Here is a 10,732-nt window from a genome sequence, read left to right on the forward strand (position 1 = left end):
GCTAATTTCTTTGCAGAAGTTCCATCTTTGCAATTATTTAGTTCTATGAACAAGACCAGGCTCTTAATAAAAACTGACTGTAAATCTTTTTGGACTTGAAAAGATACCACAAAAAAGAAATAAAAACCAACAAGAATTACCTCGCTCTGAAAAAAGGACAGGATCACAAAATTCTCCATACGTCAGTTGGGTCAGTGCAGGAATACACAGAATAGAAGAAAAAAGGGATGAGATTTTTCAGGGAACTGCTAGCTATTAGATTGGTTGAGGTTAAGAAATGAACCTTTACCTGGCAAGCACACACACACAAAAAAATTTCTAAGAACTCCGTGCACTTATTTGGGAGGGTGGACTTTCCACCCTCCTGTGAGTCTCACCCAGAGGGACAACTCAGCAAAGACTGACTTTGCAAGATCAGTGTTCGACAAAAGGTAAAGCAGCCATGAAATGAAGACCATTATTACAGCCTTTGTCCTGCTCTTTTTCCTTTGTTTTCTAAGGTCTCTGGCAATTCTACCCACAACACAGCGCTGAATCTTAAAAATGCTTATTAATGAGAGCAATGCAGACAAGCTATTTCAAAAATCAAAAGTAATCTACAGTCAGACAAACTTAACTGCTATCCTTGTCCTAAAAGTAGAGTCTGCTGAAAGGGAACGGGGTCTTCAAATTACTCTGAAGGAACACCTGCATCCATAGAAGCCAGGGCTCCTCTTTAATTCCTCTGGCCTCCCTATAACCTGTCTGGGGGAGGTTCCCCGTGCAGGGGGGCGAGCTTTTAACACTTTACTTCAAAAAGATTTTCATTTTATTTTTTCTACCACATTTGGTCTAGTTTAATATTCATTAATGAGGAAGTTACAGCAGTGACTAGCACGCATTGTACCCAACTAGTTTTATCTAAGACCACCCACCCAGTCAATAATATCCTGTATTAGTGCTCTTCCCTTTTGGAGAGCTGCCTGAAATCAGGACTCAATTGTGTAGTGCAAGACATACCCGAGACTCCTGTACCGAGTTCCAGAGATACCACAGAGGATCAAACAGAAAGCAGCTACTTGTCTATTTAGTACTTAATACGGGATCAAAGCCCTGAGGCAGAAGAAAGCAAACAGTAAAAACAAAATGAAACAAACAAACAAAAACAGACTCAGCCATGCAAAGGCCAGAGGAAACACTGGCTGGCTGGCAAAAGGCTACAGCAGGGAGCCAAAGATGAGGCAAAGGAACAGGACAAAATAAGAGACAGGGTCTGGTGACAGAAAACACAGTCCTCAAAGAAAGGTACAGGGATGCCAAGAGCAGAAAACTCACAAATAAAGATGACTGGCTGGAGGAACCAAAGAAAAAAGAAAAGAAAATCAAGTATTGCAGATTGTGCCCAGCTACAGCAAATAAAGCTGGGAAAAGGAGCTAGTGAAAAACTGCGGTGAGATCCGTTAGTGAAGGTGGAAGGAGACATCAGACGTGTGCAAGATAAGGGAGTTTCTAGGTACTGAAGGAACGCCATCCTCCAAGCTGGAGGTTTAGAAAGCTCCCTGTTCCTCGCTGCTTGTGAGACACCGGACAAGCTGGCAGCCGGCAGGAACAAGGGCACTACAGCAGGCAGTCGCTGCTACCAACTATCCCATGGCTTAACCAGGCACACTCCTTACTGTGGATCCTAAACTTACAGCACTGCCGAGGATGTGTGCATGCGCTGCTGCACCGTTACACAATGGATGTGCTGTTTAGCAGAGAATACTTTCAGAAAATTACTTCCACTAAATCAGCATTAATTTTTTAGAGGTTGACTGCCACTGCACACTTCAGTGACAACCGCATGATCTTCAGTCAGTTTCTGGTGCATATACATGAAGCCTTTATAGAAATGATCATTGTTTCTCTTGCAGACTTACTTCTTTGAGAAGCACAAGAGATCTTTATATAGGAAAAAAAAAGTAAGGGGAGCTGTATAAAGGTCATCTTTTCTCTTGTTCATCGTGTCCTTAAGTCTGCAATGCAACCACAAGGCTGGAGAAGCGTTTGCCTAATTCTAGCCCACAGTAAGCAAGGATTGCTAGGTCATCTAATCTGACCTTCATACCAAGCCATTGCGTATTTTCCTGAGCCTTAAAGTTTTGAGGAAACATTTTCAGCAAAGGCATTCATTCTTGAAGACATTAGAAGAAAAGCTTTGTTACCATTGATCATTTGTTACCTCACTTGTATAAAAAAAAAAAAAAAAAAAGGAAAAAAAACGCTGCAGCGTCTAATTTCCCATTCAAATGTCTGGCTTCAACTTTCTGCTCTGATTCCTAAGTATGTTTTTGGAATGCATTTCTCTGCTGTATTAATGAGCTCTAGTATTTACTGCTTTCCCTGTACCCAGGTCCCCTTCCATATTGCTTTTCATTAAAGAGGACAGAACCAATCTCTCTCAATTGATGACTTACATCTTATCAACATACGCCATTGTGAAAAGCCTGCCTCTTTCTGATAACCTCCATGTAGACTGTGGAAAGCTCCAAATGTGGCTCTCTGAAGCTTTCCCTTTTCTAGGATGGAAAATCCCAGTTCCTTCAGCCACAAAGTGTCACGCAACCCAGGCCCCTTCCCATCTCGGTCACCCAAACGAAACTTTGAAATGTTAGAAGCCCAGACCCTAAGTCATGGTAACAACTCCGAATTCCTCACCAGCACCACTGTAGCAAGCTCATGACAAGGTGATTTCATCTTTTAAACCTAAGAACCACAGCATTGCAAACCTTTTCTAAATTTACCATTTAAAGGTACAACAGCGCCTGACTACACAGAAACTTGTAACACAGGCAAAAGAAATGCGTACAAGTTGAGAACAAGTGAATCACAGAATCACAGAATCACAGAATTTCCTAGGTTGGAAGAGACCTCAAGGTCATCGAGTCCAACCTCCAACCTAACGCTAACAGCCCTCCACTAAACCATATCCCTAAGCTCTACATCGAAACATCTTTTGAAGACTTCCAGGGATGGTGACTCCACCACTTCCCTGGGCAGCCTGTTCCAGTGCCTCACAACCCTTTCAGTGAAGAAGTTCTTCCTAACATCTAACCTAAAACTCCCCTGAAAGTGCCTTGACTTCAACTCATAACATATAACCTGAGACAAAAAGTAGATAATAGCTATGAACCATGAGTAAGTGTTAAATGGCTAAGGACAATTAGGTTGTCAATTCATGAAACAGATTCAGTGTGGTAAACTGTTATCTATTAAAAGCTGAGGGGTAGACCAACACATGAACTGCAATGCACTATAAAAACTGTATTTGTTGTACCTGCAATTCTTAATATCTAAGGCTATTTCTGAATTTTAGCTCCCAGACATACTCCAGAGGATATTTCCTGGGAGGTAGCACTGAGGAATAGATCCTGAGAGCTGTCTTAGAGAGCCCCTCACCAGGATCTAGGTGTCCATCCTTACCAGCTGCCCGGTAAGAGTTCACTTCCACTCCCAGCTCTCCAGAGGCTTCTGGGGTTCATTACAGTCTGGGCAGTACAGCTATGAAAATCTAGGAATTTTGGATATTTCTGTTGAAGCAAGGATTTGCTGACCTGTTTGAAATTGCTGCCCATTCCTGAAGCACAGGCTAGTTCCACTCAAGGAAACATTGGTACATTTTCTTCTGATGTTACTGAGACTGAAGGCAGTACAAAGGGGAAGGGTTCTTTGGGGGGTATCTTTCTACATCAGCTTTTTCCTGTGTATGTTCTACTTAATATTTTGACACTGTGGTTGCAGACACCAGGAACACATGGTAGTCAATCAACTGATACACACAATCAACAGAAAGAAAAAAACAGTTATCTGAAAACATGATGTACTTCCCCTGAAGTCTAAAACATTAAGCATGCATTGGGTGGTGAAAGAGCATTTCCCAGGAAATACCCACTCCACCTCTGATCTCCTAAAACCTGTTCCTTAGGGGAAAGATGTAACTCTTTTATTAAAAAGCCCAGCAGTACCATTCCAAAAGTCCAGTGAACACAGACACTGATTTTCAAGGACACGTTACAACTCACTTCCATTTCTCCAGTTTCCACCTCAACGCACTCCGCGTTGTAAAGAAGAGTTAAACTAAATCTTCTGGGCAGCAGCGCACAGCCTTACCCATTCCTCTCTTACTTATGCTTTCTTCTAGACTCAGAATTACCAACTGCCTTTCTCCAGGATGGTTGAACTGATTAACATAACCAAGTTAATCACTGACCCGCTTGGTTCTCAAATTATGTAGTTATCAAGGTAACTACCTTTAGTTCAGATCTGAAGACAAGCATGTATGTCCCCAAACTGGTCTGCTTTTTCCAACATAGACCAACTGTCCTAATGAGGTATTTTCTTTCCCACAAACGATTCCTCCCTTACATCCTTACACCACTGTAAAACATACCAGCAATCACCAAGAACACTACTAGTACGTCATCTTCTCATCTTTTAAGAAAAACATAAGGAGCTTCAACAGCTCATAGGATCGATATCATTTCTTCTAAAGACTTCCATTTGCAGCAGCTGCCACAGCACCTAGCCACGCACACCTGCTTAGCTCTTCCCAAGCAGAACCTATCCTTTCCAGCTCAGCTTGGTGGGAGCACACCAAAACGAGGTAAAACCAAGACAGAAATAAACAGTAAAGCTGGGTGACAAATATTCATCAAAAAAAGAATGACATAAAAGAAGGGAGAATGAAAAGAGTGCCTAGGGAGGGGAGAAGCACCAACATTTTGACACCCTGATAGGATTTGAAGAAAAACTCATCTTGTTCCTTCACACTAACTGCAGTACTACAATATTGCTGAGGATACAAGGTAAAAGGCCTATTTAAATGCCACAGAAGGTTTTCTTTACGATTCTGTAAGATTTTGGTAAAATAAGTACCAATAAAAATATTCAAAAAATAAAAACAATAGGCAATAAAAAAAGCCTATTAGTTATAAACAGAACAAAGTGTTGGATATATGGATTGTAAGCATTTTCTCAGCATATTCTGCCTTCCTTATCACACAAGCTGTTCTTCCTGTTTGCTTTGGTACCAGTCAAAACACAGCTATGAAATAGCGGCTGAATCCTACATGTATACAAGCCTGCATGGTATCAATCCTGGAAAAGAACTGCATGTGTTTGCTTTATACTACATTCTGGAAGAAAAAAAAAAAAAAAGAAGTGGTAGTGACAAAAACTGTGCCAGTCATAGAATATTAGATGGCAATAGCTTATTAAGAAGAAGGAAAAAAAAACATTATGGAAGGAAGCATGCAGGCAAACAGAAAATGTTTGATTTGCGAACAACTACACACGCAGACTGCTTCCATTCCTTTAAGGAATAAACTTGTATGTGGAATCAGATAAAAACACAGCTCTGCAATTTTACAAAGACAAATGTCTTTCCAACATTCCCTGATATAATACGGTTTCATAAAACAAATATATATTTAAAAAACAGTACTCACTAAAATCATTTGTTCCTTGCTTAAAAAAGGTTATGCTGAATGCAATCAAACATAGAATCACTGAGGCTACTAAATTTGTTTCAAGTTTAGGGACTTTCTGTCTTAAAGAAAAAAAGAAATTGCATGTTAAGAAAAAAAAATGCTTTTCTGTAGGTGCTGATTTACAGCCTGCATGCAGGAAGTTCCAACCACTGTGAACTCAGGAGTAACCTTCTGATTGTGATGGGTGCCAACTCAAAGTAGAAAGACAAGTTCCTTTGACTAAAGGTTGAATGAAAGGAAGATAAAAAATTAAGCTCAAGGTTAAATTTAATTATGCTTACTTGAGCAGTTCAGATAGCAAAAAATGTTCTTTCACCTTAATACTACTTAAGTTATGAGAAGCAGAGTAATCATGTCAGAAAGATAATATATAAATTAAAAAAGAGACAAACAGGCGTTTGTAGCTTTATAAAAGGGGCTGATACCAAAACAAGACTCCTGTCTCTCCCAATAGCTATGACTAGACTGAAAGCAATGAGCAAGCGACCAAGCCAGCAGCTGATCACTGAAAGTGACCCCACAAGAAAAGTCCAATCATACCTAATGTCATTAGATCACTTACATCCAGACTTCACAAATGATGTCATAGCAAATATAACTGACAACAGGAGGGAGAAAAAAAAAAGAAAAAAAGATGCTTCTGCCTCACTTTCAAAACTCTAATAAATTGCTTGTTATGAATTAAAACATCTGATGACTTGGTTCATCTTCAAACCATTTATTTTGTCTTCTGTAACATGAACAAGGCTACTTCTAGGTAGTACTTCCACAGCTGGCATGGGAATGTGGAATGCTTTTTACATATTTAAGACGAAAAGAAATTTTAGATCATATTTGAAGCGCAAACCTTTTGTGTTTGCAGAGTATGTGTTGTTTTGTTTCCTGCACCCTTGTCGCATTAATAAATTACCCTCTGCATTAGGTCATTTTACTATTTCAGCACAGGCACTTCACACAAAGCAAATGCTACAAGTCAGAAATGGAAAAAAAAAAGTAGCTTAATTTCAGCTGGTAGGAAGAAGAAAACCATGAGGCAGCCAATTACTCTGCAGTGTAGATATCTATAAAGAACTCTGAAAAGTGCTAACAACAAATTTTTAATGTATGTTGACAGTTCTGTCTTGTAAACTAAATGCTAGTTTGTGGCATTTGGATGTGAGTTATTAGCACATCTCAAAAAAAAAAAAAATCCCAACAACAAACAAATCATTCAGTCTAACTTTGTATCCGTTAGTGAAGAAAATTACCAAGGAGGGGAAGATACTGCTCAAAGAGTCTGTAAGGTTTAGAGACAGTAGCAAATGCCAGGCTTTGCCCTCAAAGTAGAAGACCTCCCTCTCTCCAAATGTAGAGCTGGAGGGAAGAACTGACACAGAAGCACCTACTGAACGGGAAATGTAAAGGAAGTCATCAAGTGTTAGCCATGAAAAAAACCTGTACCTCTTCAACAACTGAAAGGAAATAAAGTAATTCACGCTCACCATGAAGAGATCCTATCACCTAAAGAGCAGCTTCAGAAACAAGTTATATACCAATTAGTAGTTGTCTATTAACAGCGAGTTAACGAGAAGAGCATTCAGGTTTATGTGAATATACGCCTGACAGTTTTCTAGTTCTCCGTCATACAACACTGACAGACTCATGGATGTGAAGTGCCAATTTTAAGATGCGATCTGGCTAGAATACTGATGTAGAAAGAAGATCATACCAAAGACTTCAGAGGAAATTTCTAATACCATTCGATAACTACTTTATACAATAGTGACAATAACAATTGTGAATACTATTTCAAAATCCTGGTTTTCAGTGATGGTATAAATCAAATCAACAGTCAAGGTGCCAATCCCCAAAGCCTGTATCTCAATCTCACTAAGTCTTTGTGATAAAGTCAATCAAACTTTAAACAGCTGGAGAACTCTTCCTTCTTCCTCCTCATTAGCTCCATAATCATCAGCTTCACCAGTGGTTTCACCAGGTGCAGCTTCAGAGAAAAAGAAGGAAAGATAAGTGAATGGGAAAAAAAAACATTGAACAATTAGATTGAGGACAATTAAGTAGTTCTGAGAATACTGGAGCTATCAAGAAATGCATCACAGAAAGACTGTCCATGAGAACAGTTTGAAGACTTTGAGGACATTGAATGGTTACTTGGAGACTACTGACATCTCAGTGGTGGTTTAAGATAGACAATAGAGTAAGAGAAGAGCAGTCAGCACCTAGAAGTAAAAGTAACAAATCTACTTACTCCTGGAAAAGAATGAATGAATTGAAACAAAGGAGTGCCATGATAAAAGTGACAGGTTAAAAATGCTACGCATGAGTGAGCTGTAAGGATATGAGCAAAACGAAATGGCACTTCTCAAGGCCAGAAGAAGGTTTGTTGCAGTAACCAGACCGATAAGATCCCAAGTGAGTTTCACTTGCATGAACCAACAAGAAGAGCTATTGCTTAAGCATGCTAAGCAAAAACATTCCGCAAAAATGACTGAAACCACCTTCTACGTACTTGTGCCTATTATGTGTCAAGGAATAATTAGCTTTGCACTTCATAACGAAGTATGATTGAGACAGCACTGCTGTACAAACCAATCAAGATTAAGGAATGTTAAGAGCTTTGTTTTAACCATGCTTGGTTTGTGAACATGAACATTTAGCTATCAAACACTTAAAAGAAGATCAATAAAAAGTATAAGATCAAATAATTAACAGTACTGAAATAGTCATTACTTATGTTCAGTGAAAATATACAGTATGGGGAAAGAAAACATTTACCTACGGTCCTGGAAAAATTAAACACTGATACGTGTTAGAATGAGGAGAAAATGGTCAAAGTCACCTGAGAGTATTGCTGCAGTATCAGAGACAGCAAACAATGCAAGTAGAAAGATCACAGAATCCACTGACTTCCAGCAGCCACCAGTTCCAGAAAGTACATGTATTTGCTCCGCTATACCAAGAACGGATACCTCAAAAGTGGAACTGGAGGAAAGAAAACTAACACCATACAATGACATCAGAATGAGCTGAACAGCCTATAGTTCAGAGGTGATCTTGCTTAACTTTAAGGCAGTTTAAATCCCGTTCTTATTGAGAGAAGACAGACAAAAGGGACGAATGAAGACGGCAACTCTGGAAGGAGATGCAAGCACAAACTAACGAGATTAGCAAGTGAGGGAAATCACTGGAGTCAGGAAAGGGTCTGAAGGGGAAAAAGAGAAAGATGAAAAAGAACAGATTGGGATTTTTTTTTCCACCACAGAAAGTGTACAAGATTCTGCAGAAATACAGAGATAAGAATAGCAACACAAGATAAGTCAGCATCAAATGATGTAATGAACACTGGTAATTTAGAATTCACCTTTCAGCTATTTCCTACTAGAAGGTAAAGTGAGGGACTTGCATGAATTAAGATAGCCATTCCCAAACTTTGGGTGCTAAAAAATGCAACAAGCCATCAAAATTTATTACAAGGTTTTACATACCATCAGCAAATTTCTCACCAAAAATCAGTACATATTTGACTATGTACTACAGCCATCAAAACTATTTATCGTGCCTCTCTGTGCACTGACAGCACATCTTCAGTTTGGGAGCCAGCAGCTCCAGACATGCTGCATCAGAGGATTTGTCAAATAACTTCAGTGTAATTATGTGGTTAGCTGCTGGTAGGATTCCTCTTCAAAAGCTACACCTACAACAGATATCTGCTTCCTGGTGTTTAATATCAGAAGCATAATTATAACTGAAACGCAATTTCAGGTATCAGAAAAATTCTTGACAGAAGGGGCTATGCATGTTTTCATTTGCCTCCTACAGAGATTCACCCCCTCTGTTAGCCCAAGAAAAATAACGAGAAATGGACGGTTGAGAACAAACTTGGTTTTACTGAGAGTTCAAGGGGAGTTACTCTCAAACACACGCTGCTGGTGCCCGCTGTCAGTTAACCAAGCCTGCACAGCTCGGAGCAGAACCCTCAAAACCTACACCGGCGCAGCCCAGCTTACCCTAGACTTCTGCCGAGAAAAAGAGGAATTCTTTATTTCAGAGACACTCCAGCTAAAAATAAACAAAACTATTCCACTTCGCCTAGCGCCCCCCAGCCGCCTCGATCACCCCCTTTTGCCGGGGGAAGGATTAACGAGCGCGGCAGCCGAGGGAGCGCTGCGAACACCCGCAGGCTGCGGACGGCGGCCCCGAGGAGCGGCGCGGGGGCCCCGGGGCACGGCCGCTGCGCGCAGGAAGTGCGGGAGCCGGGAGCTGGGACCCGGCGGGAGGCAGCCGCCGGCGCCGCCTCACGGGGCGCAGCGGGCGGCCCGGCCGGGCGCTCCCTTTGTCCGGGCCGCTCGCCCCGCCGGGGGGGGGGGGGGCCGGGGCACGGAGAGGCCGCGGGGAGGGGGCACTTCCGAGGGCAGGCCCGCCGCCGGGGCGCACCCACACCCCCCGCCGGGAGCAGGGCGCGGAGGAGGGAGCCGGGAGCGCGGCGGCCCCGCGGTGAGAACCAAACCGGCGGGGGAAGCGGTGACGGGCCCGCGGCCGGCATCGCTGCGCAGCGCCAGCGCCCGCCTACCTTCGTTCGCTAGGTCCGCCATTTTACTTCCTCAGTCACGCCCAAGATGCATCGCGCAGCCGGGCGGCCTCCACTGCCCGCCGGCCCCGCCTGGCGGCGCCTGCGCTACCTCACGGCCGGCTCGCGGCGGCAGCGCGCGTGCGCCGCTGGGCGGGCGGGGAGAACGGGGAGAACGGGGGGGGGGATGATGGCGGAGGGGTGGTTACCGGGTGCCGGGCGCTGCCGCGCGTGCGCAGTGTGGGGGTGCGGGGGGTGCCTAAAGTGTGGCGGCCGCCTCAGAGCCGTCAGTGTGGGGTCGTTGGTGGAGGGGGAGGTTGCGGTGTGTGGGGCTGTCTCTTAGCGTCCTGCACTTGTCGTCCTTAGGCACCCGCAGTCCTTCAGGGCTGGCTGGCTGGCCGTGAATATTTCTTTTCCCCTCCAGTCAGCCTCCGTGGCTTCCTGTGGCTGCAGGGTTCCGAAGTTCACTCCAGAGTTAAATGGCTTTTTAATTCCTGTTACTCCTTTCAGTAGTGCTCCACAGTTTTGGTCTTGTGGGATTTGCTGGGCATAAGTTCTGTGTTTAGGTTTGACTTTATGATCCTTGTCTGCATCTGCCATAGCCATGCCACAGACTGAAGAATTAAAATAATTTGTTTCTTAGAAGGCTTTTTCTCCATCC

The 10,732-nt window shown here is 42.8% G+C and overlaps 1 protein-coding gene across 1 annotated transcript in view; it reads right to left on the minus strand.

Moving 5' to 3' along the window:
* RANBP3 (RAN binding protein 3) overlaps window positions 1-10,181 on the minus strand; it is a 42,948-nt gene extending 32,767 nt beyond the window's left edge. The window contains exon 1 of the mRNA XM_084498692.1: window positions 10,075-10,181. Coding sequence (XP_084354818.1) covers window positions 10,075-10,096 — 22 coding nt within the window. The 5' untranslated portion in view covers window positions 10,097-10,181. The remainder of the gene's footprint in view (window positions 1-10,074) is intronic.
* Window positions 10,182-10,732: the final 551 nt, after the last annotated feature.

This window comes from Aythya ferina, assembly GCF_964211825.1.
Source record: "Aythya ferina genome assembly, chromosome: 26".
In the NCBI taxonomy this organism is placed as follows: Eukaryota; Metazoa; Chordata; class Aves; order Anseriformes; family Anatidae; genus Aythya; species Aythya ferina.